Below are 27,830 nucleotides of genomic sequence, written 5' to 3' on the forward strand. Positions count from 1 at the left end.
TTCCAAACCTTCCTAGTTCTATTTTACTACTGGGAGTAAAAGTCAGAAAGCTTATAGCTATGCACATCTTTTACCCTGTTCCGTCCTTTATAGTTTTCCTTTCATACCACAGACAACAGAATTTAAGGTAACCTTGACTATATACCCAGATTAATGCAATTAAGTAAATCTGGTAAATCTTAAATTATTTCAAGTACTTTTTATTCCCTACAAAAACCTTTCTCTGCTTTCTCTTGAATTCCAATACATGAGGGTGAATGAAACCTTAGTTATCCTAGAGGTCCTACAATTATTATTTGTGTTTTTCTGATTTCATTTCTGTTAATCTATTTTCAGGCCCAGTGACTTAACTCTTTCATTTTCATTCTGCTCTTTGAGTCATAAAGTCAAGTCTTAGTTTCAGATAATATATTTTTTGTTTGAAGTCTTTGGTCTTAGACTGGATCTGTTCACCTGGATGGTGCACCTGCTTTGGCATCTGTACTGACCAGTTGCTACCCCTCCATCTCCCCATTTCTCTGTATGTGAAAAAAGTTGGTTTGGCCTGGTGATAACAGAAAATAGTTCCCTCTGGTTCCTTTGTTGTGCCTATTTCTTTTCTGACATCTGTCACTTCATTCATGTCAGCTGTACTCACCTACTGATATGGAAACAGCAGTTTAAACTCTTCTTATGATAAATCCAGCCTCAAGGGTGGCATCTAGTGATTGTCTTTTCCTGGTGAATTGGCTACATTTTTCTCCATTCTCTTTAGAGTGATTTTTGGATTCTATTCTCAACCCTGTAAAAATTACGAGGACTAACATTTTCTGGAGTATGTGGATTTTCACAAGCAACCTGGTTGAATTTAGACTGAAAGTTCTGTCTGTCTTTATGTGGATAGTGGTTCTGATATCAAATCTTTTTTTAATGCGAAGAATCCTTTGCTGTTTTTGACTTCCTTTTCTTTTGAAATGCATCCATTTTACAAGAGTATGCAAAGTGTTGTTGGATTCTCTTAAACCTGTTCTTTCAGTTATTTTCTGGTACATATGGGACTCTTGTTTTTTTTGTGAGAACTATGGTGGTTATCTTTTTTCTTTATGGGGGGGAATTAATGGTTTGCAGTCAACAGTAAAATACAGTAATTGCTGCATGTGTAACATTTCTCAGTTTTCTACATAACAATTCAACCCCCACTAGGTCCTCCTCTGCCATCATGTTCCAGGACCTGAACCCTCCCCCCATTATACCAAACCTGGTCTAAGTTCTTTGTGTCTTCTTTTTTCTCTTCTCTTCTTTTTCCTTCTCCTCCTCTCCCTCCTCCTCCTCACCAGTGCACTGCTTAGCTCTGGCTTAGGGTGCTGTGGGGGATTGAACCTAGGACTTCAGAATCTCGGGCATGACAGTCTGTTTGCATAACTATTGCATACTGTCTACCTCTACCCTTGTGTTTTCTTATTTTTCAACTTTTTAAAATTATTAGTGATATGATAATTATTGAAAAGTTTGTGGAATAAGAGGGGTACAAATCCATATAATTCCATCACCAGAGTTTCATGTCCCATCCTCTCCATTGGAAGTGTTCCTATTCTTTATCCCTCTGGGAGTATGGACCAAAGATCTCTATGGGGTACAGAAGGTTGGAGGTCTGGCTTCTGTAATTGCTTCTCTGCTAGACATAGGTGTTGACAGGTCGGTTGTTACCTATGGGGCTGTTTTGAGACACACATCCAATCATTCTCATAGTTCAAATTTTTTTTTTATTTTTTATTTTATTTTATTTTTTTACCTCCAGGGTTATTACTGGGGCTCAGTACCTGCACTACAAATCTACCACTCCTGGTGGCCACTTTTTTTCCCGTTGTTGTTGCTGGTTTGTTGATGTTGTTTTTGGATAGGACAGAGAAATCAAGAGAGGAGGGGAAGAGAAAGATAGACACCTGCAGACCTGCTTCACAGATTGCAAAGTGAGCCCCCCTGCAGGTGGGGAGCCAGAGGTTCAAACTGGCATCTTTGTGTCTGGCATCCTTGAGCCAGTCCTTGTGTTTTGCATTGTGTGCACTTAACATGGTGTGCTATATCACCTACCCCCTCAAAGCAAATCTTTCAAGTTATTTTATTGTCATCTCCAGGGCTTCACCACTTTTGGATGGCTTTTTCAGGCAGGAGGGGAAGAGGGAGAGAGACCACAGTGCTGAGCCTCCTTCAGTGTGGTGGGGGTAGGCTTGAACCTGTGTCAGACACCTGGCAAAGCAGCATACTATCCAGGTGAGCTCCTCTGGCCCCCCAACGCAAACCTTTAGAGTATGCACTCCTAGTCATCATTCCAGTGCCCTATTCATGTCCTATTTTAACTTGCAGAACTACTGTATGTACTCTGTGTGTGCACCCTCTTTATCCTACCCAGCATTGTGGGCAAGTTCAGCCAGACATTCCGTTTGACTCAAAATAATATAGAAAAGCTGTCTTTGGATTGATGTAAATGATATTTTTGGTTCAATCATTTTAGCAGGTGAGCTTGGCGAAAGAGTTGAAAGTACTGAGACTGTGGACTGGCCCATATAAGAAATTTGATTTCCTCGGGATTTTTTTTTTCTCTTTATTCATCTACCTTTTTGTTTGTTGTTGCCTTCAGGGTTATCACTTAGGCTCATTGCCTGTACTATAAATCTGCCACTCACTGAGGCCATTTTATTTTCTTTTTCCTCTGTTTTTATTGGATAAGACAGAAATTGAGAGGAGGGATGGGAGATACAGAAGGAGAAAGACACCTACAGACCCACTTCTCGGCTCTTGAAACTTCCCTCCTGCAGGTGGGGAATGGGCGCACGAACCTAGGTCTTTGCCAGAGTAGCCTGTGCACTTCACCGGTGTGCCTGCACCTGGCCCCCTTTTTGTTTCTCTTCATTGCCACCAGGGTTATCTCTGAGTCTGGGTGCTGGCTTGATGGATCCATCACTCCTGGTGGCCATCCTTTCCTTTCTCTTTCCTTTTATTTTTTATTAGCTAGGACAGAGCTAAATTGAGAAGGGAAGGGGAAAGAGAGATACCTACAGACTTACTTCACTGCTCCTGAAACTAGAGTGGGTGTCGTAACTTGGGTCCTTTCTCATAGTTAAGCATGCTCTCAACCTAGTGTGCCACCGCCCAGTCTAGCATTTTACAGTTGAGACTCTGTTTCATGTCATTAAAACCTTGCATTCCTGGGATAAAACTCAAATTGTAAGTGAACTTTGAAATATTGAAAAACCCAAATTGAAAGACTATTTTTGAAACCCAAACTGCTGCCTGATGGGCACTGATATAGGATTTCTTTTCTGTGATTTTTGTCATTACATTTGATTTATTAAGGAGATCTCATGTTGTATTAGTGAGTTGTGATAAAATTACATCTGTCATTGTGAATGCCTAATGTGCCAATTCCTTTCTTGGTTTATTTTATATCTTCATGAAAATCAGATAGCTATTATTTTAAGGACTTTACAAGAGATTTTTAGTTTAGAAGAGTTACTTTATTGAACAGTATTTTACTGAAGGCAGTTACTAAAAAAAACAGATATTTTTCTTCAAGGTGGTTATAAGTGACAAAGGCAGATTTCAAATGCAAATTCACAAATGTACCCCAAAGCATCCTCCTTTCATAGAAGAGAAGAAAAAGAAACAACTAGATACTTTTGTGGGAATAAGATATTTCTATTACAATTTTTGTTTGATAGAAGGTAAGTGACAGAGGGGTAAAGAGACACACCGCAGCACTGCTCAACCACTTGTGAAGCTTTCCCTGTGCAGTGCTCCCATGGAGGCTCAAAAACATGGCAGAGTATGCCTGCAGTTAATGTGCTGAACTTACAGAAAGTATTTGAGTGGTGAGTGAGTGAGAGCAGCAGGCAGCTCTGAGGGGCATTCTGGGTGGTGGGGAATGTGCCTTAGTAACAGGTGAGAGAGAAGAGGAGCTGGGGTCAGGGCCACACACGGCAGACCCTCGCCCACCACTGGCAGAAGCAGCTGCCCTCCCACCCCCACTGGTCTCTTAGTGGATGTGATTTAGAGACAGAAGAGGGTCACAGGTGCACAGGTGAGATCACCAGGTCCAGGAGGGCGCTTCACCCCAAGGGCCCCACCAGTCAGCATGACTTTAACTTCTCTGAGAGCTCAAACTTTTAAAGGGCAGACATAATATCTTGCCTATTGAAATCTGCTGTCACTATCAGAGTTCATCAGACCTGTGGGGTGGAGGACAGTCAGTCATCCTGGTGGTTCCCTAACCAGCTAGTCCTCCCACCTGAGGGAACCCCTCTGCTCAGAAAGGCCTGCTGGTGGAGGAACCCTGCCTCCCCAACTCCTTCCTCTCAGCTTGGGCCAAAGGTGGACGTGTTCACAAGACAGGTTCTGAGAGACTCTGGAAGGGGAAGTAGATGTAGCTGTCGGGGCTTAGCACTCAAAGAACCGCATGCTTGATGAGTATTTTGGTTTTCAATTTGCCTGGTATGTTCCACACTTGGAGTAGAAGGGCCAGAGACCTGGAAATGTCAAGCAGTGAAACAAACAAAAACCTGATGGAATCCTGATCTTCTTAACCAGAGAGGCAGGAAAGGGGCAGCCTAGTAAGAAAGAAAACTTTGGTGATCTGACGGCCCACCAGTGTCTGGAGTGAATACAAGGTACAAGGTTCAATCTCTGGTATTGCATGTGCCAGGGAGATGCTCTGGTTCTCTCCCCCTGCCCCTCCCTCACCTCCCCCACACACATGCGCAGACAGTACCTGGGGAGCTTACCTCAGTCTTCCCTGGCATGGGGAGTGCTCTCCCCATCTCAGTCGGGTGCTCAGAGGCCTCACACAGTCAGGGATGACCCCCTTCCTCACCCAGTGAGGACAAGGCCCACCAGAACCCATGATCCCAGCCCAGGGGAGACCACCTGGAATGTGGCCGGTGCTATGGCTTTGGAATCAGGAAGGAGGCAGCCTCTAATGCGACTCCCTTCTTTTTTATTTTAATTTTTATTTAAAAATGGAAATATTGACAAGACCATAGGATAAGAGGGATACATGTCCAAACAGTTCCCACCACCAGAACTCTGTATCCTGTTCCCTCCCCTGATAGCTTTCCTATTCTTTATCCCTTTGGGAATATGGACCCAGGACCATTGTGGGGTGCAGAAGGTGGAAGGTCTGGCTTCTGTAATTGCTTCCCCACTGAACATGGGTGTTGACAGGTTGATCCATACTCCCAGCCTGCCTCTCTCTCTCTCCCTAGTGGGGCGGGGCTCTGGGGAAGTGGTGCTGCAGGACACATGGTGGTGACTCCCCTTTTCAGGGCTGTTTGGCCACTTAGTTTCCTTAAGATTCCACATGAGCCTTAGGGAGGACTTTTCTGTTCCAGAGATCACTGTCGAGTGTTTGAGAGTGTTTGCCTCAGGTCTGTAGGACACTTTGTGTATGGACAGTATCAAATTCACTTAAGCACAGGAATCTTTCCATTTTGTTAAGACTTTTAAAAATATGTCTGCAGTGATCAGTGATTTGACTAGCAGTTGCTTCCATGATAGTAAGGAGTTGTCATTCACTCAGATGTCCTCAGCGGTGATTGGCTGAGCAGACTGATTACACGTCGATCGATCCGCGATGCAGCATCACCTTGCCCAGCTCTCAAATAGGCAGTCTGTTCGCAGCTACCCCATGTTGTAAGGTTCCTCCATCTACTTTTTTTGTAATGATGAAATTATATAAAAGAGCAGGTGAGAAGTTGCCAGGATGGAGGGGTGAGGATGCATAGGGTGATGGGTACTCTATGCCTCTGCCCCTTCTGGAAGGGGAGATGCTTCCATTGGGTGGGGCTGGGCGCCTGGCTCCTTGACTCTTCACAATTATGTGCGAACCTGCACTTATTTCAAAGTGAAAAACGGCAGAGAAAAAGGCACAGAGATGTTCAGTAGCTTTAAAGTTGCCATAGACCCTTGAATAGTGGAAAGAAGGCACTGCATTCAGCAAAGAGCGGCTGGGAGGGCTACAGGCCTGCTTTCTGCTGTGAGTGAAAGGAGTCAAGGTCTCCTCTCTCTCTAAGCTAGGAACAAGAGTGGCATTGCTGACACAGCTGAGACAGGAAACAGGTCTAGAGACCTGGCGGGGGCAGAGTGGGGTGAAGGGGTCTGCCCTAAATGCTGTACCTCTGGATTGTGTTGTCTCAGGCACCCTGAGACTGTAACTGCCAGAGTGGGGCGAAGCGTGCACTACTGTCCATGGGGTACTGGGAACCAACTGGATATGACTTGGGGGAGCAGGTGGCAGGAGGCTTGGGTTTCTGTTCTGTGAGAGTCTACTTTAAAAATCACTTGCAGAGTAAAAACAACAGCCAACAGGCAGTTAGACTGAGAGTAAGAGAGAAAAGCATGGGCTCATGCGTGTTAAGTGCCTTGTGTGATTTTTCAGTATAGTGCAGATTCTGTAGAAACACCTAGTATGGCAGCCTGGGAGCAAGGCCAGCCTGAGGGCTGGGCACTGGGGCAGAACCTGGGTTAGGGCTGAGTTCTTCTCAGAATCCCCAGGCTGAACCCCTCTTCTCTCCATCATTCTGTGCTGGGTGCTAGGAGCGAGCTGCATTCCTGGGGAGCAGGAACGGCACACACCAGAAAGAGCGAGATGCTCCCCCGCTCACTCCATGGAGGATGCCAGCCTGGTGACCACTGGAGCAGAGTTAGGGAACAGATGTGGAGTTTCCATAGCAACCAGTGGGTGGCTCCAAATGAAGAAGGAACTGTTTCTTAGACTGGGCCCTGGGGGTGACAGTGACACTAACCCTGCCTTCCCACATTTTCTGTGTCTTTAGGAATGTTGTGGGGGTGGGGTGCACAGGAGTAAACTAGGCTGGGTGTCACTGAAGGAGGACAGTTCATTTTCGTGATACTGTACACCAACCTGCCACAGCAACATGAGCCTGCTGGGAGATGAGGAGGCTGATGGACCCTCCCAGATGTGGGGTTGGCCCCTCCTCGACACTTCCCTTGGCTCCCAAGCACTGGTATTGGTGTCTCCTAAGCAGGCCCCTCACCCCTCCCCTGGCTCTGCCTGCTGGGAGCAGAGGGGTCCACTGGGTATAACTGCAGGGGTCCAGGGCCCAGGGCCCAGCTAAGCTGTGTGCTCTTAGCCTTTAACAGAGCCCCTTCTCTGTCTCTGTTGCCTGCTTACCTTTGAGTGCATTTCTCTAGAAAAGCTCCGATTAGCTTATGAATAGCCCAGTCACACTACATCCTGATTTGGGTGTCAAAAGCCCTGATTACCACTGACCCCTGCCTGGGCATCAGCTGTGACTCTGCAGGGTTAGTGGCAGACATGGCAGCTCCCTGCTGCTGCCTACCTTGGGCTGTACCCCAGGAGCCCGAGCCTCAGCTGCTTCCAGGCAGGGCAGCCCCAGAGCTCCCAGGCAGGCAGGGGAGACCAACATCTGCTATCTCAGCCAGCAGACACCTGGCTTCCATCTTTGTGGGCGACAGACAGGACATGTTGATGCCACCATGTACCTGAACGCATATGTGTGTGTGACTCCCAACTCATGGCACCTGGGGAAGGGGTGTGCGTGTGTGTGTGAGTGTGAGGGTGTGTGTGTGTGTGTGTGTGTGTGTGTGTGTGTGTGTGTGTGTGTGTGTATTTAAGAAACAGACTCAGAGTTCATTTGTTTTAATTTAATAAGACAGAGAGAAATTGAGATAGGTAGGGAGAGAGACACCTGTAGCCTTGCTTTACTGCTTGTGAAGCTTCTTCCTGAAGGGAGGTCTGGGGGCTTGAACCTAGGTCCTTGTGTACAGTAATGTGTGCACTCAGCTGAGGTGTGACCTCTCAGAGCCTTGAAAAGTCGTATTTTTCAAGCAGCTTTAATTCACAGGGTCATACAGTGTATCCATCTAGAGTGCTGCAACTCGGCCTCTGCCCCCAATATCAATGGGAGAACATTTCAATCACCCCAAGAGAAGCCCCCAGCCTCTTAGCTGTCACTTTAGTTGTCCCAAGTAGTCTCTGCTCCTGGCAAACACTCGTGTACTTTGTGTCCTTACAGAGTTTTCTCTTCTTCAAATTTTATAGAAACAGTCTCACTGAGTCTGCTCTCCACTCAGGTGTGCAGCCCTTCCGTGCTTTTTTCCGGGCAGAATCCTATTCCACCTTGGGTGCAGCCCACATCCCATCCATCCATCGTGTCTGGATGTGTTCTAATCCATAAAATGATTTTTGTTAAATACATTTTCTTTCACTTACTGGTTTACTATATTGTAGGTTTCAGTGCAGATCACCCCTGATGAGAGTCTCAGCTCACCCCCGCCCCCACAGAAGGTCCCTTTCCACTCAGACCTACTCCAGCGCCTGCTCCTCCCACCTGCTGTTTCCCCTGGGGAGTCCCCCAGAGACTGGGAGCTGTCTGTGTTGCTTTCTAATTCATTTGTTTTGTTTATTAGGATTCCAGTTTTGAGTTGAAACCATTTGGTGACTGTCTTGCACTTCCTGACTGACTTAGCACAGTCACCTCCAGTCCCGTCCATCTTGCTGCAGAAGGCACGCTGCCATCTTTTAAATGGCTGATTGCTATTCTGTTGCGTGTCTGACCCAAGCTTCATCCTCCAGCAGCTGTCGATGGGCATTTAGGCTGGTCCCGTGGCTCCCGTGCTGCTGTGAGCAGATCCCTTTGTGAATTAATGTTTTCCTATTAGTTTGATAAACACTCAGCTTTAGCATCCAAATGTTGCCATCGACTTCGGATCTGTAGGATCTGGGTATAAGTTTTATGCATCGGATGTGATGCTCCAAGACTGGCAGACAAGGTGCCTGCCCACAGGCTGTGATGCTGGGCTGGGTCCTGGGGGCCCTACCTGCGGCCATATGGAGGAGAGGGTGCACTCGGCCACAGGCAGAGGCTGGAAAGGTGGGGAGGGGGTCTCAGCAGGTGGCTGCTGCTCAGCTCACACCATCATGCTGGCAACTGGCGTGAGGGTCCAGCTTCTCTTGTGGTTCTGGGGCTCAAACCCCAGTCCTCCACGTGACGGCGTGCGCTGACTGTGAGCCTTCCCGGGGGCTGGGCTGAGTTCTGGTGTGTGCACTAGTGTGTAAGTGCAGTGCAATCTCTAGGTGAGATTTGTTGAGTGAGTGCTGGGGGCCCAGGGGCAGCCTGGTGGAAGAGCACAGGACTTGTATGTATGAGACCACCCCACCCCCAGGCTCCAGGGCTGCAGGTTCAATCCCCAGCACCACAGGAGACCTGGGCAGTGCTCTGGTTTCTCTCTCCTAATGTAAAAATCTTTTTAAAATAATGAAAAGTAAAAATAAAGAGGCAACTTACAGGTAGGGCGCAGGCCTTGCTGCACATGTGGCTCTGGTTGAGCCCAGGTGCCGTGTGTGGGTGTGATGACCTCTCCCCACCCTGCTCTCTGTGTCTCCCTGTCTCTTTGCCCTCCTGTCTCCTATCTGTGTAAATAACAGGGTTGGTTGTGGAGCAGTGAGATCATGCATGGGCGGTGCCCAGTTTAGCAACTAACTAAAGAAAAAGGAGGCAAGTTCTGCGAGGATTTAGAACAACAACAGATTTCTGGCTATAGAAGGGCCTTTGGGAAGCTCGAGAACCAACAGCCATTGGGTGTACAGGAAGCCCTTGTTGAGAAGGTAGAGAGAGGTTTAGTCTGAAGGGGCATGGAGGGGAACAGGAGGCTTTCAGTTGCATCCTTCAGGTTGGGTGTGGATGCCACACAGACCCTCCCCAGGGAAATGGCTTCAGGTTGCTAGACAGGAAGCCACAGGTGAATTAGAGCGGCTCCCTGTGTCTGTGCAGGTGTTGTCTGTGGTTCCATAAAGGTTATGGAGCAGAAGAAGACATTGTCTGAGGAACAGATCGCAGTAGAGGATGCACCATGTGGGCCCAGATGTGATTTAGTGTCAGGCTGGTGTGGGGCCTGGGGGATGGGCAGCAGAAGCTTCTGGAATCTCCACTGACTCAACATGGGCTGCGGATACTGCTTCCCCACCTAGGTTCAGCTGGTGTGACCATGTGGAAGGGCCAAGCTGGCTTTGGAAGGCGCTTTAGTCTGGTCCCCAGGGGCTGGCTAGGATGGGGAAGCTACCCTGGGGGCTGCGGTGTGGATGAATCCCTGAGCCCTTGGTAGGCCTGAGCTAGAGGCCCACAGCCCTGCATTGGGTATGGGGGGAGGGGCATCAGCAGTGCAGTTTCTCGGCCCTACGAGGTGCCCATTGAAAATATGTTTCGACATCCTCGCAGCTGGTAAGCACACTGAGAACCCCAGCACTGGAGTGCCAGGCTTGGGAAGCCCGCTCCTGAATTCTCTAGGATGCACCTTGCCCTGGTGACTTGTGATTTTGCGCACTGATAGGGCAGCCCTGCCTCCTCTTCCCTGAGCCTGGCCTCCCTGTGCTTTGCTCACCTTCCTGATGGTCTTACTGACCCAACTGGCCCCCGTCTGTGCACGCTACTTCTGGTTCATTATCCTTGTTGACATGGAGGGATTCTTTTTTTTTTTTTTTTTTTTTTTACCAGAGCACTGCTCAGCTCTGACTTATGGTGGTGCAGGGGATTGAACCTGGGACTTTGGAGCCTCAGACATGAGTCTCTTTGCATAACCATTATGCTATCTACCCCTGCCCTAGAGGGATTCTTAATAGACTCTAGTGGTGCTTTGACCTTTACAGATTTTCAGTTACTCCTGATTCTGCATCTGCTGCTGTAGACTGTACAGCTATTTCAATGGTAAAATTGTCAGATCTGGCATCCCATATATATATATATGATTATTTTCTTATATTCTTGATCTTAAAAAAAATGAATACAAATGTTTCTAGTGGAGGGGACACAGAACTCTGGTGTTGGGAACTGTATGGAATTGTACCCGTTATCTTACAGTATTGTTAATCATTATTAAATCACTAGTAAAAAATGTTAAAAAATGGGGCCAGGTGGTGGAGCACCTGGTTGAGCTCACATATCAGAATGTGCAGGTACCTGGGTTCAAGTCCCTTCTCCCCACCTGCAGGGGGAAACCTCACAAGTGGTGAAGTAATGCTGCAGGTGTCTCTCACTCACTCTTTCTGTCCCCCTCCCCAACTTCTGTTCAACAAATAACAAATAACAAAATATTTAAAAACCTGAACTGGGAATGTCTTCCAAGCCTTTATAGCCTATAGGCATGTTTCACTATAAAAGTTATGGGGGTTTTGTACTTCTTCCTGGGGACCAATAATCACACTGTCCCCATATCCTTAGTATTTTCTGGGAATTGAAATGCTCTCCTTTAATATATTCAAAGTCCCCATGTCAATGTCTATTTTTGGATGTAAGTTTAAACCTTCAATCTGTTTATCTGTTCCCAAAAGAGTGGTGTTTTGTTTTGCTTTGTTTTGCCTCCAGGGTTATTGCTGGGGCTCTGTGCCTTTACTTACTAATCCACTGCTCCTGGAGGCCATTTTCCCCAATTTTGTTGTTCTTGTTGTTGCCACCATTGCTGCTGCTGTTGTTGGATAGGAGAGAGAAATGGAGAGAGGAGGGGAAGACAGAAGGGGAGAGAAAGATACACATCTGTAGACCTGCCTCACCATTAGCAAAGTGTGACCCTCCTGCAGGTGGGGAGCCAGGGCTCGAACTGGGATCCTTACTCTGGTCCTTGTGCTTCACGCCACTTGCGCTTAACCCACTGCACTACCTACTGCCTGGCCCCCAAATGAGTGGTTTTAAGTGCCCAAGCTTCATTAACATTTTGATTTTTTTTTTTTTTTTAGGTAGCTAGTTCTCATTCATTGTTCTTTTTTTTTGTTGTTTTCTGAATCACCATGAATATTTCTGAGCACTTCCATTTGAATTTTTGCAATCAGCTTGTGAATTTCCATAGACACTCTTATTGAGAGTTTCTTGGAAATTACATTAAAATCATAGATTCATTTGGGCAGAAATCACATTTTCTCAGTATTTAGTCATCTGATCTTGGATTATGGTAATGCTGTTTCTCAAGTTACTGTCTTTATCTTTGAGGATGTTCCACAGTTTTTTTTTCTAAAATAAATAATGTGCATTTCTATTAGGCATTTTTATAGGTTGTATGCAGTGTCCTGAATGAGAGATGCCATCATTACTGTTGTGATGATTATTAAGTATGAAGTAATTTGAAGCCTCTGTAAATGAACTGGGCTGAGTACAGCTTTTATATGCTGGTGCCTTTGCATTTGCATTTTTAGAAACCTGAAAGCTATGTAGGCAGGGAGTTTATATTCGTCAGTGCTCAAGAAATGGGGTCCTGTCCCTGTATCTGTGTGGTCCAGCTAGAAGGATGTGCGCCGTTACACAAATGAGGGGTGGGGGGAGGGGGCCCAACAAAGGGGGGAGTGGTGGCCTTGCCTACTCACAAGTCTATATGCACCCAACAACAGCTTAGTCACCAAGGAGACAGCTAGCTATTCAGTCCAGTTTCCAGACAGAAAGATCTACACTAACAACACAAAGTAATAGGGCTTTGCGCCAAAGTAAAAGACACAGGTGGGGGAGGGAGGGTTCAGGCCCTGGAACGTGAAGGCGGAGGAGGACCTATGTGGGGAGTTAAGAGTGCTATGTGGAAAACTGAGAAATGCTACACATGTACACACTACTGTATTTTACCGTTGACTGTAAATCATTAATTTCCCAATAAAGGGGAAAAAAGAAAATACAGAATAAGAAAAAAAAAACAACTTTGGGCATAAAAAATGTAAGAGTATGTCTAACTACAACAGTTTCAGTTCAGTATTTGCAAGAGGTCAGGAATGATCTCTTCCAAATACTTGAAAATACTATCAGCCTGGATGTAGTTTAGTTTTAGTCTTAAGAGGCGTATTGGTTCATGAACTTGGCTTGGTCTCAGGACCTTGCACCTTACAGTGCTTGTGGCCTGCACTGTAGGCATTTTCACGTGTGCAGTGGGTATTGAGACTTCTGTTTCCCTATTTTCACTTCGATAGCTTCATAGGGAATTTCTCTTCCATGCGTGAGAAAATGTGCAAGTGATCAATATGTTCTTTACATCCAGCAAAAGCTTCAGGACCTTATAACCAGACTGAAGTAAGTTCTACAGGAAAGATACCTGTTTCTGGATTTTTCCCATGGTAAAATCAAGTTTCATCTCCCATTCTCTCTCTCTCTTTCTCCCTCACTCCCTCCATCCCTCTTTCTTTTCTTCTCTTCCTTGTGTCTGGGGCTTCAGCACTTCAGGTTGACTTTTCCAGACAGAGACAGAAGCAGAGAGAGAGGGAAAGACATCTTAGCACTGATGCTTCCTCCAGTGTGGTGGAGCCTGTGCTCCAGCCTAGACACATGCATGGCAAAGCAGCACAGTACCCCAGTGAGCAATTTTTTCAGCCCTTTGACACTTCTCTTTTCAGGCACCTTGAAAGGACATGAACATAGATTCTGCCCAGACTCAGCAGTGAGGTGCTACATATAAGCACATGTAGCTGACAGACACCAGCTACTGGGAGGCCTTCAGAGTCACAGACAGGAGGCCAAGATTTAGAAGTGAAAACACCAACCAGTGCTCACTGCTGTGAAAGCAGTCAGAGTACTGGACTGCCCTCAGGAGGGAGGGAACCCCCTTATTGCTCAGGGCCATTGCTTTGGGCCCCAGAACTATTGCTCCTTTGTTTTGGAATTTAAGAATATCTTTGTTAATGCCATCTGTAAAGCTATTTGGGGCAGGGTAGGTAGAATAATGGTTATGCAAAGAGACTGTCATGTCAGATGCTCCAAAGTCCTAGGTTCAGTCTCCTGCAGCACCATAAACCAGAGCTGAGCAGTCTCTGTTTTGTTTTGTTTTTTTTTTTAAGGAAGATATTTTGAGTCAAATCCAAGTATCAGCATTCGATAACTTGGAAAATTCACAGACATAATTCGTAACTTTGTGAAGTGGCCACAATGTACTATATCCTTGGTCTACTTTCAAAAATAAAATTCTCTGGCCAGGAAAGGTGTTATCCCTGAATTGACCTGAGCACAAAGTAGCACTGCATTGTTTATGAATCTGTCTAGTACACAGGTCAAAAGGAATTATTGGCATGCGTCGTTTTATAAAAAACCATCAAAGTCATTGCTTCGTAGAGTCACTCGGTGTTTATAAGGGGTGGATTCCCGCTGGTTTTGGGATTCTGAGAACCAGGTTAATAAAAAAAAAAAAAGATCTAGCTTGGAGAAGCATTTCTGAAATACCTCTGGGGAGTAGATTTCTCTTAATAATCCAACCAGCCATTGGCTGTCATTCTTCCAGTTTAATTATGTTTATCTGCCAATTGGGGCCTCTGCTTCTTGTGCCTGTCATTTCAGTGGGTGCAAATGGGGACAGAGATAATTATTCCCAGGGCAGTAATAGCTGTTATAATTATTTACCCATGCACGTTAGCTCAGTTTGAAATGCAGCCCTTTCCCCCAGTGGCCACTCACACCATCCCATCCCTTCCTCTGTTGGCTGGTGGGGAGGCAGCAGAGGGACCCTGACTGGAAGTGTTTGTGAAAGATGTGGCCTTGCTCAGTGTTCCTCAGCATCCTCTGTTGTAAGGGCTGCCAGCCTCCTTGCTGAAGCCCCTTCCCATAGCAGGGCAGAGTGTGGTGGCCGAGCCGCATGAGAAGAGGCTTCTGGGAGACTGCAGATCCTGGCTCTGTCCTTTGGCCCATCAGGCTCACACCTGTTTCTCAAGGAGCGTACCCAGGTGGGCACAAATTGTGGTAGTTTTCCTCCCATCCCTGGAGGCTTGCTTTCCAGCACCCTAGATGTCAGTTTATGGGGTGCAGGGCACCCAGCCAAGCCTGGATCAATGTTATTAATTAGGTGTCAAAGCTGGGGTGTCACTTTTGGCAAGAGGGAAGACATCCTTAAGAGAGGCACTGCCTGGCTTTCTGCCCCTAAATCAAATCGAGCAGTTGTGTTAAAATTCAGGCTTCTGTTGGGAAGAGGCAGTGACACCTTGCACTCTGGCCGTGCACTGACTTGGCTCATCGCTGGGGAGATTCTGGGGTCGGGCTGAGGTGGGGGAGGTAGGAGCAGCCCTGGAGGCTCCTTGTAACAGGCTCTGGCGAGCTGGGAGGGAGGGAGGTGAGGTGGGTGTGGGTTTCCAGAGCCTGGCCCCTGGGGAGCAGGGCTCCAGCAGGGTCAGAGCCAGGACCACAGTGGGGGCAACATCTGGGCAGGGCTGAGCCCACCGGTCTCCCTAGCAGCCACCTTGGGCTTCTCTGGCTCGATCTGCCAAACCTCCCTGGAGATGGCAGCAGTGTGAACACCCCTCACCCCCAGCATCCGGTGAGGATGGACACAGCCTCCACCCCTGTTGTTGAGCTGTGAGCAGAGTGCTGGCATCAAGCTCAGAGCCAGAACAAGATGGTTGTACTAATAGCAGAAGGCTCTGCATCTTCTTTGGGCTATTTTCATCTTAGCTACATCCAGCTGTGGCTTAACCATGAAAATCTGGTAACTTCCATACAGAATAAGCCCCCACAGAAGAGTGTGTGTGTGTGTGTGTGTGTGTGTGTGTGTGTGTGTGTGTGTGTGTGTTTGGGCGAGGGGTGGCAGGCAGGGCGAATCAGGCCTTGGGGCTGAACTGGGGTAGGAAGCCCAGGACAGAGGATCTATCTGGGGTGCTGTGGCCCCACCTGAGGACTGGGGCGGAAAGTAGGGTGCTCAGAGTCCGTGCTCTAGAGAAGCCTCTTAGAATGTGGCTCCTTTCCAGGGGAATAGTGGCTTCTGCCACATCTGAATCCCTGGGCCCATTTCTGTACTCATGCATTTGTCACCCTGCCTCTGGGTTTAGGGTTAACCACCTCCTCCATTTCATACTCAATGTGCTCTGAAGGAGCAGAGAGGCGAGGTTATCTGTGCAACACTTAGAAGATCTGAAAAGTGCTCCCCAGGAGGGGCCGTAGATGCCTGTTCACGCGCTTCACAGCTGGGTGCAGGCAGGTCAGGACACTTCTCTGAGGCCTTTCTGCATTTGCTGCAGGTGTTTCTCTGCAGATACAGAAACAGTTCTGCAGCAGTGGCTAGGCCCCAAAGGAATACAGCTCTTTGTGAAGTGGGTGCATTTGCTGATTCTGAGTCCATACTCAAAGCCACAGAAATAGGGTTTTATTTAGCTGACGGAGCCATGTGCATGGCCAATCGGCCTCTTCACAAACTCTGGGAAAGGCTGGATGCTTGCCCCTGGCGGTCCCAGCGGTCTCGGCAGGGAGGGCGTCTGGAGCTTATGCAGCGCTGACCCTTGTCCCCAGGCTGGCTGAGTACGTTGTGAACACATCTCTCACCGGTCTGCTTCAGTGCTGAGGAGAGGCTCCTGAGTCCAAATAAGAAACAGTGAACACAAACGGAGGGTGCAGAGACAGTGCCCCTAGAAACCACTTTTATGGGAAGAGGCAGCAAGAGGAGAGGAGTCAGGCAGTGGTTAAAAAAGCAGTGAGTGATGCTGGACTCGAGAAGGACCCACCTGCTTCCCCACCTCCCACTGAACCTCTAGCACGAACACAGCCCGGCACCCAGAGGGCCAACTACCCACAATGTCAGCCACTTCAGCATCTCTGCACGTCGGTACGGAGAATATTGAAGTTGCATTTTCTTGGGAATTTTATGCTAGACAGAATAAATCATGTTACTTTACAAAAACAAAGAAAACTGGCCTAAGTAACAGCACCAGGCTAAAACAGCCCTTGCAACATGCAGGGGGTGGGTAATAGGCCTCAGAGGAGGCAGCTGGTCTGCGCACGCCCTTCCTGACTGTCCCTCCAGCGTGGAGCCGTGTAGGGCTAAGGGCACCATCTTCATGCATGCAAGCTTCCCTGCAGACAAGGAGCTGGAGAGGGCAAGAGGTGAGGTGGAACAGGGGTGAGGAAGTGGGTCAGTCACTAGGGCTAGTCCTGTAAGAGGAGGAGGAGGAACATTCTAGATCTTTGGTTTAAGAAGCAAAGCAGAACATCTGTCCCTGGTGCTCAGGACCAGCCAAGGAGGTGAGGAAGGTAGCAGGGACTGAACAAGGGCCCAGGTGTATGGGCAGCATGGGTGGTGCTGGGGCTGGGGGCAGGCATGGGCCTCAACCACTGTGAATGCCACCTGCTCCACGAGGCAGGGAGGTCTTCAGAGGAGACTGGAGAAGCAGAAAGGAGACTCAGGTGACAAAGAGCTCCCCACCCCACCCCAACTTGCCCCTCCCCTCCGCACTCCACAGGGGCTGGGGAGTGATGACCGGAGGGCATCTGCCATGAGCCCTCATGTTCCTGCAGCTGTGCCTCCCTCTCCCTGGATTTCTGCAGGTGGCAGTGGGGGCAGGAGGCAGGCCACTTGCTTAGTGCCACACTGGGGTCAAGTGCTGGGGGAAGGTAAGAATGCCAGCTTGTTTTTACCTCCACAGTCTCCTGAGTCCAGATCATACACAACCAGAAACGGTCCGCTAGTGAAGCTGGGGGTGCTCCCAGCCCAGACACAAGCGAGAGGAAGGAGAGAGATTACAGCAGGAGACTGAGGAAGAATTAAAATAGTGCTTTAATATAATTCTCAGCAAACGTACAGTATGAACTTTACATCACGGATTTCTAAACTGCTCATCTGGAAAATATAGAAGCTGCAAAAATACAGGATAGCACACTCAAAGTAAATTGAGTGTGCTCGTCCCTGCCTCCACTCAGGGACTCAGGTGACTCTGACCCCTCCTGCTGGGACCCAGCCTGGGCTGTTTCCAGAAGAGCTGTGGGAGCCCTTAGGCAGAGGGGCAGGGGGTCTAAATCAGGTCAGCAAGCAGCCCCCAGTGGACCTAGGAGGCACTGCTGCAAGGGAGTGGGCACAGCAGGCTGGCACTGCCCAGGACTCCTGCACCCCCCCCCACCACAGTCCTTGTCACAGGCCTGTGCTCAGGGCCTCCAAGGACCGCGGATGGCCAGATGATCTGCACAGGCCCTGGGGTCCTGGTGGCAGCCAGCCGTCCTCTGCAGGACCAGGAGGAGCCCTCAGCCGCTGACAAAGGAGTCTTCAGAAGGTGAGTGTGACTCAGGGCAGGCTTTCTCAGGCTCAATGTCTTGGTACTCAGTGCCTAAAGGGAGGAGGGGAGAAGAGCCAAGAGGAAAGAGAGATCGGTCTCTGCTGCATTTCCTATGGTATGTCAGGCTTATGCAACAATAGCACCACGGGTCTGCGGTGGGACGGACAAGAGCAGGAAGTCATGGGATGGGGTTCTGGGGTTGGCTCCTCACACCTCAAGGAACCAAATTCCAGCCTCCAAACACCTAAGATGGCCAGATCTCTGAGAAGCCCATCTCTGGTAGTCAAGCAGATGTCCTCTCATGGGGGTAAGATGATCCCAGAAGAAGAGGAAGACGCGCCCTGTCCGTGTTCCATGTACATCCCCAGCAACAGGCCTTGTGTCACTGTGATTTCCCCAAAGAGGGGACTGTGTGCCGAGAAAACTAGCCTCCACATGAGGTCACTTTCTGCAAACCTGTGGAGCCCTTTGCTCCCCAGTCAGCTGCAGACAGTCCCTGCATGCTGAGGGGGACAGGCTCATGACAGCAGGGCTGTGAAGGCTCTGCCTCACCCTCCCATAGAGGCTGTGGCTCCAAAGAGGAAACACTAAACACCCAACTTGACTGATGTGACATTCTGGGCAGTGAGGGGCAAGGGGAGCCCCTAGAAGTCTCAGGCACTTCCTTCTCTTAGACTTGGACCCGTACTACGCAAGGGGGCAGTTAGGCCCTGGGACTCCCTCCCTCGGGGTTTTGCCGCTTGATACGTGGGTGTCAGAAGCGTCAGCCTCCTTGTCCTAGGCAATCTGAGTGCCAGGTGTGCGTGCGCTCGTGTGTATGGGGTGGTCTGTGGGAGGCCAGGTGGGCAGGTGTAAGCGATGGTGCAGAGGTGGCTCTAGCGGGCAAGATAAGGATATAAGGAAGCTTGAAAGCTCCAGCCGATGTGGATGAGGAAGGAGGAAGAGAGAAATATTCTTAATGGTCTGCAATGTTGAACTGTTTTAAGAGTTACCATGTTCAGGTGTTGAGCCTAGAAGCAAAAATGTGCAAGGGGACTTGGTCTGGGCATCTACCTCAGGGATGTGGCGGCAGCCAGATTCTTGTCGTCTGTCCTCACTGTGGAGGCCAGGCTGCCTGTCCTGGTGACTCTGGTGACCCCGGGAAGCTCTCCACACCTGTGCCCTAGCTGGGCTACTCGCCTACTTACTTCCAGCTCCTCTTCTGGCCCTGGATGGATTCTAAAATCAAACTTAGCTATGTGAGAGCTATCTTCTATTAAGTTGACGAGGACATTACTTGGGAGGATTCTGTGGGATGCTAAGACCTCAGCCTCCAGGAAAATCTATTCTTTTGCTCCATGTCCACAGAACAAAAGACATACTCACTGCCTTATGGGAAATATTCAGAGTATATGCTAATTGCCACCTCCAGAATGTTGGCCTCAATCATTAGTGCTAAAATAGAAATGTCTAGAAACTGTTCCTGAAAGTCATATACCTAAGAAGAGGTGAGATGTACCTGAGGGTGGCCAGCATTGGTGTGTCTGGAGGCCCTGGGTAGGCTGTGGGTCTCCCCACCCCACCTCAGGACTTTTCTCCCATTTCCTGTCTGTCTCTGGTACCCCAAGTCAATCAATGGCTGAGCTGTGTGTTCTGCAGAGTAACAGAAGAACAAACTCCCCTGGAAGAGAGCAGCCACTGTGCTCCGATTGCCCCATCAGGGACCATGTATCACATGATGTGTGCAGGCCCTGCAGACCTCAGAGTCTGGATAAGAAAGTTCCCACAGACCCCTCCTGGCTTGAGCTCTGGGTGTCACTTCCCTGCCTCCTTCCCCTCTCGTGGAAACTGGAGCTAATAGCAGATCCACTCCCAGGATGACTGTCAGGACTAAAGGAGCTAAGCACATACTAAGCTGCTTCACAGTGTCAGGAGAGTGCTAGCCACAGTGATGACTAGCAAGTATTAGTGCTGCTGGGTGGACGGGGGCCGTGAGAGACTGGTCAGCATCCAGACTCTTTTGTTTCTTCCGTCTGCCTTGCCCACGTCCACCTCCACCCTTGGAGAGAAGGACCATTACTAGGTAAGACCCCAGCAGGTGGCAGGGATGGGAGGGGCTGTAGGGTCTGACAATGAAGGGGCACCTCAGTGACATGCCAGAGCCCAGCTGTAGCATCTCCCCAAATATGCCGACCTACTTCCATCTGGTCCCAGAACTCAGGGCCCTGAGGCGCCTGGACAGAGGCCCTCAGACCTGGCCTAGCTGCTCCCGAGCAGGGACACAGGCTGGCCCAGAAAGCTGCCTTCACAGGGTGTTGGGCCTCTTCTCTGCCTTCTGGCTGCTGCTCGTAGGTCTCTGATCTTTCTTGGGAGATTCCTGATTGCTGGTGTCATGGCTGCCCTTCCTGCACTCTTGTCATGCTGCTGTTTCTGCAGGGCGGGGACCATGTTTTATCACCTCTCTCTCTGGCTGGGGCCACACATTGAGGGAAAGGGATTAATCCAGGCCTAGGTGACAGGGAGCCTGGGGACCCAGCCCCACACTCTCCCTTCTGACCCCACTCCTGGGACCCACAGGTTCTGAGTTCAGTCCCTGATTTTCCATTTCAGGCCTTTCAGCTCTGGTCCACAAACCTGAGGAAGGGTATGTGCAGACAGTGGGCTCACATCCCAGCCTGGATGACAGGCCCCAGGAGGCAAGTGAACAGGCTCATCTTCCTTCCACAGTCAGCAGTCTCTGGTGCTGCTCTGCTCTGCTCTGCCTTGCCAACCTACTACTGAGCTACGATAGTGTGGGGAGGGCTGTCAGAACTGCTGTTCAGAACCTAGAATTTGGACTGAATGAGGGGACAGTGAATGAGGCAGGAAAAGGAAGAGTAAGGCTGTGGGTGGCCAAGTCTGCTGTGCATCCAGTACCTTTCCTTGTGGGTGGCCCCAACAAGGAAGGGAAGGATCGTCAGTAAGCTATTTGTCTGTTCTTTCCCCTCGTGGATATCAAACACAAATAACTGTCACTCTCCCAAAGTGGACAGAGGCTTTTATCTTGTGCTTCTGCTCTTCAGTCTGTTCAGCTGCAGGGACCTCTACCCACTGACCTCCTGTACCCTGTACCCTGCGCGCTGCTGAGGAGGGTGTGGGGACCTGTGAGGACTTTCTCTGTGAGCACATTATACACTTGTTCAGTGCACTGGATGCTCCTGAATGGGCTGCTGTGGAAGTGGGGAAGAAGTGCCATCAGCCACACGGCCCACTTTCCTGAGAAGATTTCTCCACACCACAGCTGCTATCTATGTTTCAGAGGGCATCTCAGGCCAGTATGTCTACGGGGGGAGGGAGACTAATGTGTCAGCTCTGAGGAAAGCAGTGGCCTTCAGGGATCAAAGCAGCCTCATAGCTGAGCCTTTGGAGAAAGGAGCAGCCCTGGCAGCTCACAGCCTAGGTGGCGAGACAGCAAAGTGCCCCTAGAGCTTCTTTGTCCAGACCTGTGTCCTTCATAGGCAGGAGCTACTGGGGAAACACTTCCTAGTCTGGGAGCTTTCTTCTTGTCTGAAGTCTCAGCAGAGAGGGCTTTTCCTTTTCTTTTTTTATAAAATAAAAAAAATATGTATCTTTATTTGACAGAGACAGCCAGAAATCAAGAGGGATGGAGGTGATAGAGAGGGACAACGACAACTGCTTTACCACTCGCAAAGCTTTCCCCTGCAGTTAGGGACCGGGGACTCAAACCCAGGTCCTTGTGCATTGTAGCATGTTCACTCAGTCAGCAGAGATGGTGGACAAATGGGTCTTCTAACAGACAGCAGGGAACTTGAGGATTCACATTCTGAGTCTGTTCTGCCCATCACACTAGGTTTTTGTTCTGTAGCCCAAGAGAACTTACCAGTCTGAAAGATAACACACAGTACTTCAGAGCCATGTGCGCTGGGGAGCTTTGCATTTATCTCTGAGACTGGGCCCTGGAGCTCTTTTGTCATCCTGCTATTTTACCCTAAAGTCCTAGGGGCAAAATCTAAAATGCAAAGGATTTTTTTTTTGTAGTTATGGAGAAAGATAAGACACCTGCTTCACCACCTGTGAAGCCACTCCCCTGCATGTGGGGAGCTGGGGGCTTGAACCGGGATCCTAATGTTGGTCCTTGCGCTTAACCCACTGTGCTACTGCCCAAAATCCCCGCAAAGGATTTTTTTAAAAAACCAGTAAGCTGTGGACACAGTAGGTCTGAGATCTATGTGTGTGTGTCCTGAGCTTGGAGTGGGCAGGACCAGAATCTAAGCACCACAGACCTGGAGCGAGTGAGGCAGAGCTCTCAGTGCCATGAAATGGAAGACCCTCCCCACAGACAGAGAGGGGCACCAAAGCTGGAGAGCTAGCTTGCCAAGCCTGAGTGTCCCCACAGCAGGAAGCAAGCTTCTCCTTCAGGGGGTCACCCTGGCTTGGTGCTCTGTGCTGCTCCTCAAATCCTCCTGCTTTTGATGTGAAAGACTTGTCTCTCCACCTCTTTGTCTTTCCAGTTTCTCTCGTCTCGTAGGTGAACTGGCCAGGTAACTGAGACTCTGGAAGCCTGGCAGAGGTCAGTGAAGACAGCAGGGTGAAGGCAAGCCTCACAGGGCTTTCCACTAGCTTCAGTCTCTTAGCACACACAGACCTCTTCCAGACTGACCTGGGAACATTTCTGACTGTTTCATGCACACAGCAGCTTTTAGAAACGGTGTGGGTCTTTTCACTGTCTCAGGGTGCTCAGCAGCCGATTGGTATGAGAGCACAGCCTCTCTCTCCCCAGAAACACTAGGCCCATCTAAACACCCACACGCTGAGAAGCACGCCTCTTGCAATTCCAGGCCTGAATAGGAAAGGTTCCCCATGGCAGTGATCACTGAGTCAGGAGGAGAGCAAGAAGGGAGGTTTCAAATGTGACTCATATACACTCTTCTGTAAGTTTTTTTCTTTTCCTTATAACATAGTATATTCTCATTTTAGCAGAATATTCATATAAGGATAAAATGATAAAAAAAATTACAGACTAATTACATCCCTAGAATCACATTTTTGGTGAATTAAAAAGAGGAGAAACGTAAAAGCAAACAGTGTAATAAATCAGCTTAGAGAATTGTTAGTGACTGACGGGTTAACATAGATTTTAGAAGTGGTTAAAAATAGTATTGGAGGTTTATACAGACAACAGTTTGAAACTCATATGCATTGCATGTTGTTTTAAAAAAAATGGCAAAATGTTTGGCAAATGACTTGGGCTACAGTGGGTTTCATCGGCTCTGAGCGAGTCAGTCATAGCCAGCGAGGCCCACAGCTTCCTGAGGTCACTCTGCGGGGCTGAGGGGCAGGAAGGGAGGTGCTGCCCCCCTGAGGCCCTCAGTCTTGAACATGGAAATGGAGCTGGTGAGAGGTGCCAATCACAGCCTCTAGCACGGCTCACCCCGTAGCGTCGCTGAGAGAGCTCTGGCCCTGGGGCCACAGGCAGACGGGCTGAGGCATCTACAGAGGACTGTGGCACCAGATATGTCACTAGTGCTTATCCTGGCAATGCTGTCAACTTGGGTCTATTTCACTTAGTAGACATTTTAAAATATATATATATATTTTTGTTTGGGGTGTGTGTATCCAGAAAGATCCGTTCTCCACGCGGGCCACATTGTTCCCTGAACTTGTCGGCGCCTGTTGCTCGCAGCTGTCGGCCTCCCACAAGACCACGAGGTGCCTCCCAGAGCAGGTTCTGGCCCATGGGCCGCAGTGCAAACACAAGGTCCCAAGCTCTTTGTCCTGACTCCTGTCTGGCTCTGGTTTTGAGGAAAAGGACAAAGGTCGTGTGTGTCTGTGTGTGTACTGTGTTTTTTTTTTTTTTTTTTGAAAAATGACCCTTTGATTTCTAACAGTTCACCCACCCTTGGTCATTATAAAACAGACTCCATGTTTTCACACCACTCATGGTCTTCCAGGTTATAGATAAACTTGGTCCTATGTGTCTGGTGGGGCACCGGGTCCCTCCCCAGGTTCTCTAGGGTCAGAGTAGAGGCAAAGAACTCACTGGTGGTCAGCCCGCCCTCGTGGTTTTTGATGTAGCGCTTGTAGTTCTTACGCAGGCACTGCCACGTGGTGGTGTAGAGCAGGAAGGCGAAGGCCTTGAGCGTGATGGCGATGCTCACGTACAGGTACCGGTAGGCCACGTTGTCGTAGAGGGCGCAGGCACCCTTCTCCCCGCAGAAAGTGCTCCAAAACAGGCAGGTGGAGTCAATGCCAGCCCCGAAGATGAGCGGTGGTGGGATGAAGCCTGGGGGAGGGAGAGCATGTCAGTCCTGCGCTGGGTTCCCTCTCCCTGCCCACATGGTTCTGCCCCTTCTTGATGAACAGACTGCACACAACTGTAGTCGTCTGTGCCTTAGTTTCTCCTCTGCAAAAGGGGCTAACATCAGCTCTTGTCATCTAGCTGCTGCACGCCAAGCCAGTGCCAGCTATTTCCCTTCCAGGGGCTCCGAGGACTGTGTCTAGAGAGGAGGGACCCAGGACCAGAAGTGAAGGTAAGTACAGAAACAGTGTACACACATCAGCAAAATGGCCAAGGAGTCTGTGCTAGCCCTGAGTTCAGCGGGCACCTGCTCTGGGGTGTCCCATCCAGACAGATTAGATGGGCTGCAGTCTGGCCATCAGCATTTTTATTCCAACATTCTCAGGTGATTTGCAGCTGTCGGAGGAAATGTTTCTTCTATGAGAAAGCAGTGAGTGGGTCATTTACCCAAAGTAACTGCTTCAGAGAAGCATCCCGTCACCTTCAGTGGACCTCACAAAGGGGAAGAGAGCTCACAGCCTAGAACATTCTTGCCAAGGCTGCAGTGTCTGTGCCCCTCTGGAATATGGCGATGTCCAGATTCTGAACCTGAAATAGATCCACCACAGCAGGACTTCCTTTCTGAGGGGCCCTCAAACTCATTCCCGGGCAGCTTGCTGATGGAGTCAGCATTATCTGCCCCCGAAGCTCAGCACACCCCCCCCCACACACACACTTCAGTCTTGGGGGGCTCTCCTCTTTCCCTGGTCCTAGGCCCCCCTCCCAGCTTGGCTTTCACATGTGGGAGGTATCTGCCTTTGTCATTCTACAGCCAACTAAGGAAGGACTGGTCCTCTTTTTATCAGTGACCGTGGGCCAAGCCACTCAGACCTCTTAGCTTGGGGCTCGCCTCATCTTCACACCCTCTAATCTATTCCTCTTTCCTGCAATCCCGCTTAAACTCTTGGGGGCAGGGACTCTGATCCCTGCAAAGTTCTGGGTCCCCATATTTTGGAGAGGGTTGCTCAGTGTAGGAAGGAAATACCTTCCAGAGAAGGTGCTGACACCACCTTCAAGTCCAGATTTGGCAAATCATGCCCGGGGGAAGGAATATTAATCTTAATCAAATGTAAATATTTTTTAGGGGATTTAAAAAAAGCAAGCTGAACATTTCAAAATACACCTGCCTTGCTGGAAACACCTGGTTAAAATCTCTCTGGGGGTCAGACTCAAGATGTGACCAGAGTTGTGCAGCCAGTACTGGGATTCCTGGGAGACACTTCAGAGTAAGTCACTACATGCTCCTGCCCTACACACCCAGAGCGCCTGAAGGTCTGCCGCCCATCAGCTAGCATTACCACCACTCCTTCCCTGGCCCCAAAGACACACACAAGTATCTTGGAAGAACAGCTCCACCCTTTCTCAAGCTCTCCTCACCTACAGTGGTACATCCACTTTCCATTGGGCACATAACTCAGTGACCTGTATGGGCTAAGACCAACCTTTTAGGAAATATCAGATAAATGTTAGTGATATGTGGGTCACAGTCGTGGAGAAATGCTGCTGTAGCCTCTGTTTAAACTCCAACACAGGGTTTATGGCTCCCGCCCCAGGATTCCTAAGAGCAGGGCTGTGCTCACTTACCTGGGTCTGGTCCATGGAGATTTAAATTTATTATACAATAAACACATTGTTCATTAAATGTGTATTTGGAATGGTTTTGCCTGACTTAGTGATACTACCTTCCCAGAAGGCCTCACTGTGCGAGCATGCACAGGGGCCAGACCTTGTTCCTAAACTGTAGGAATGGTCACAGTGAATGACGTCCTCAGGCAAGCATATCTAATGCTCATTCAACTTTAAAATAAGTGTATAGTGATCATCTCTGGATGACCAACGAATGCTCTATTATTCCAGAGGGTCCAGCAGAGCCACTCACCTGCACAGAGTGCCCAGGCTCCTTGAGCACGGTGACGTGCTCTATCACTGAGCTATGTCCCTGGCCATTAATCCTGGAGTGTAGACTCCTAACAAGAAAGTCACATAAGCCCCAAGTGTGGAGAGTTTGGAAGCATTTCACAAGCTGCTCATGGTTGCTCATTGAGGGTGCCAGGTTACGCCATCACGTTCCTTCCTCATCTGTTAGGATCTAGGGTGGCAGGAAGACAGACTAATGGGACAGAAACTGCAGCATCAAGGGAGCACTGAGTTTAGGATAAAAGTCAGGAGGAAACTTCTTCTTGTTTATGAAGAATTATAAATAGCATCCTTAAAGTAGACAAGCCCAGGCAATGTGACTTTACTGATATTTACTCACCTGTCCACAAGCACCCAGCTCAGTATAGAGGGAATTAAGAGAGAATACGTACCCAACAGACGCAGGAGGAGGAAGAGCACTCCCAGGGCGTAGGACTTGAGTTCAGGGCTGACCGTCCTGTGGGTAAAGAGAAGAGCGTGATGCTGAACTAGCAGCTGCCCACTATGGACCTGCTGTAGAAAAATCACTTCATGGCTTTGCTTTTTTTTTTTTTTCCTACACTCCTTGCCCAAAGTCTGAAGAAAAAAAAACTGCAGTGTCAAGTCTAGGAATTTAAGGGTACTGTAACACAAATACAGTCATGCAGTCTTCATTTAGTGACAGGGCAGCCGCTACTGGGGACACCATTTTTGTCTCCCCACAGCACAGTCCGACTCACGTCAGCCTATGAGGCCCACGGTTTGGTGCTTTGCCAGCCCCTTAGCAGGATCTTACCCCACACTTTCTAGAAGACTTCAGAACATAACATTTTCTTTAGGGCGAGGGGTAGGGGTTTGGAAACAACAGACTCCAGGTTAGAAGGGCCCTGATTGTCCAGTGCTCAGGCCCCAGCATCACTGGAACACTTCTTCCATCCAAGTCTGGGGGCAGGAGGGCTTGGCTAGAGTCAGCAGCAGTCTAGGATGCTGAGCCTGTCTGGGCAAGTCACTCTGAGGTGCTGCAGGGCCAGCATCATCAGACATGGATGCGCTTTGACATCTTTGGCCTATTTGAGAGGAAACACTTAAGTGTACAGTGTGTGATGGGGAAGCCCCCACCCTGGAGAGAAGCAGGGCCCATATTTGCACATCCACCTGAAGGTACTGGATCTAAAGACACAAAGGCAAATGTCCTCATCAAGAAAAGATGCTGGAGCTATCCTGTCACTGGAAAGAAAAGCAAGGAGCTAAGATCCTCCTCCTATCCTTTTAGGAAGCTGGTTCCCAACTCAGGGGAGACACACAGATGTGGTCATAGGGAGGTGGAGGGGCTCCCAACTTGACGCAAGGCCCGGTGGAAAACACGTAGCTCCTTTGAGACGTGTTGCTTCATCTCTTTCAGGCTCGGGCTCTCCTACAGGGCCCTAGCAAGTGGTCAGGCCTGCCTCCAGCTCACATGTGAGAACATGAGAGAAACAGGGTTAGTGCACCTCTGGGCTGAGACTCAGAACGTTTGGGCCCTTATACCTCTGTCTGGAACATCTGTGATGTCAAGTTCCGGCCTGTCCCAGCAGACACAGGCAGGGAGCCTACTCAAACTCCATTGCCTCTCTGGGTGCTGTA

General features: G+C 49.1%; 1 protein-coding gene and 1 long non-coding RNA gene across 5 annotated transcripts in view; one reads left to right on the plus strand and one right to left on the minus strand.

Annotated features, from left to right (window-relative positions):
• The window catches only part of LOC132534864 (uncharacterized), a 171,747-nt gene extending 147,186 nt beyond the window's left edge, over nt 1-24,561 (plus strand). The window contains exon 5 of the long non-coding RNA XR_009546606.1: nt 24,454-24,561. This is a non-coding gene — a long non-coding RNA (uncharacterized LOC132534864). The remainder of the gene's footprint in view (nt 1-24,453) is intronic.
• Nucleotides 17,485-27,830, minus strand: part of SLCO3A1 (solute carrier organic anion transporter family member 3A1) — a 186,442-nt gene continuing 176,096 nt past the window's right edge. For 2 of the 4 annotated variants that reach the window (XM_060179355.1, XM_016190467.2), the window contains 2 exons: nt 26,621-26,685; nt 23,047-24,257 (listed from right to left, as the gene is read on the minus strand). In XM_060179355.1, coding sequence (XP_060035338.1) covers nt 23,881-24,257; nt 26,621-26,685 — 442 coding nt within the window. In that variant the 3' untranslated portion in view covers nt 23,047-23,880. Of the gene's footprint in view, nt 18,047-23,046; nt 24,258-26,620; nt 26,686-27,830 lie in introns of those variants that run through there. The other 2 variants (XM_060179354.1, XM_060179356.1) reach the window with 2 other exon arrangements.

This window comes from Erinaceus europaeus, chromosome 20 (genome assembly GCF_950295315.1).
Source record: "Erinaceus europaeus chromosome 20, mEriEur2.1, whole genome shotgun sequence".
NCBI classification, from domain to species: domain Eukaryota; kingdom Metazoa; phylum Chordata; class Mammalia; order Eulipotyphla; family Erinaceidae; genus Erinaceus; species Erinaceus europaeus.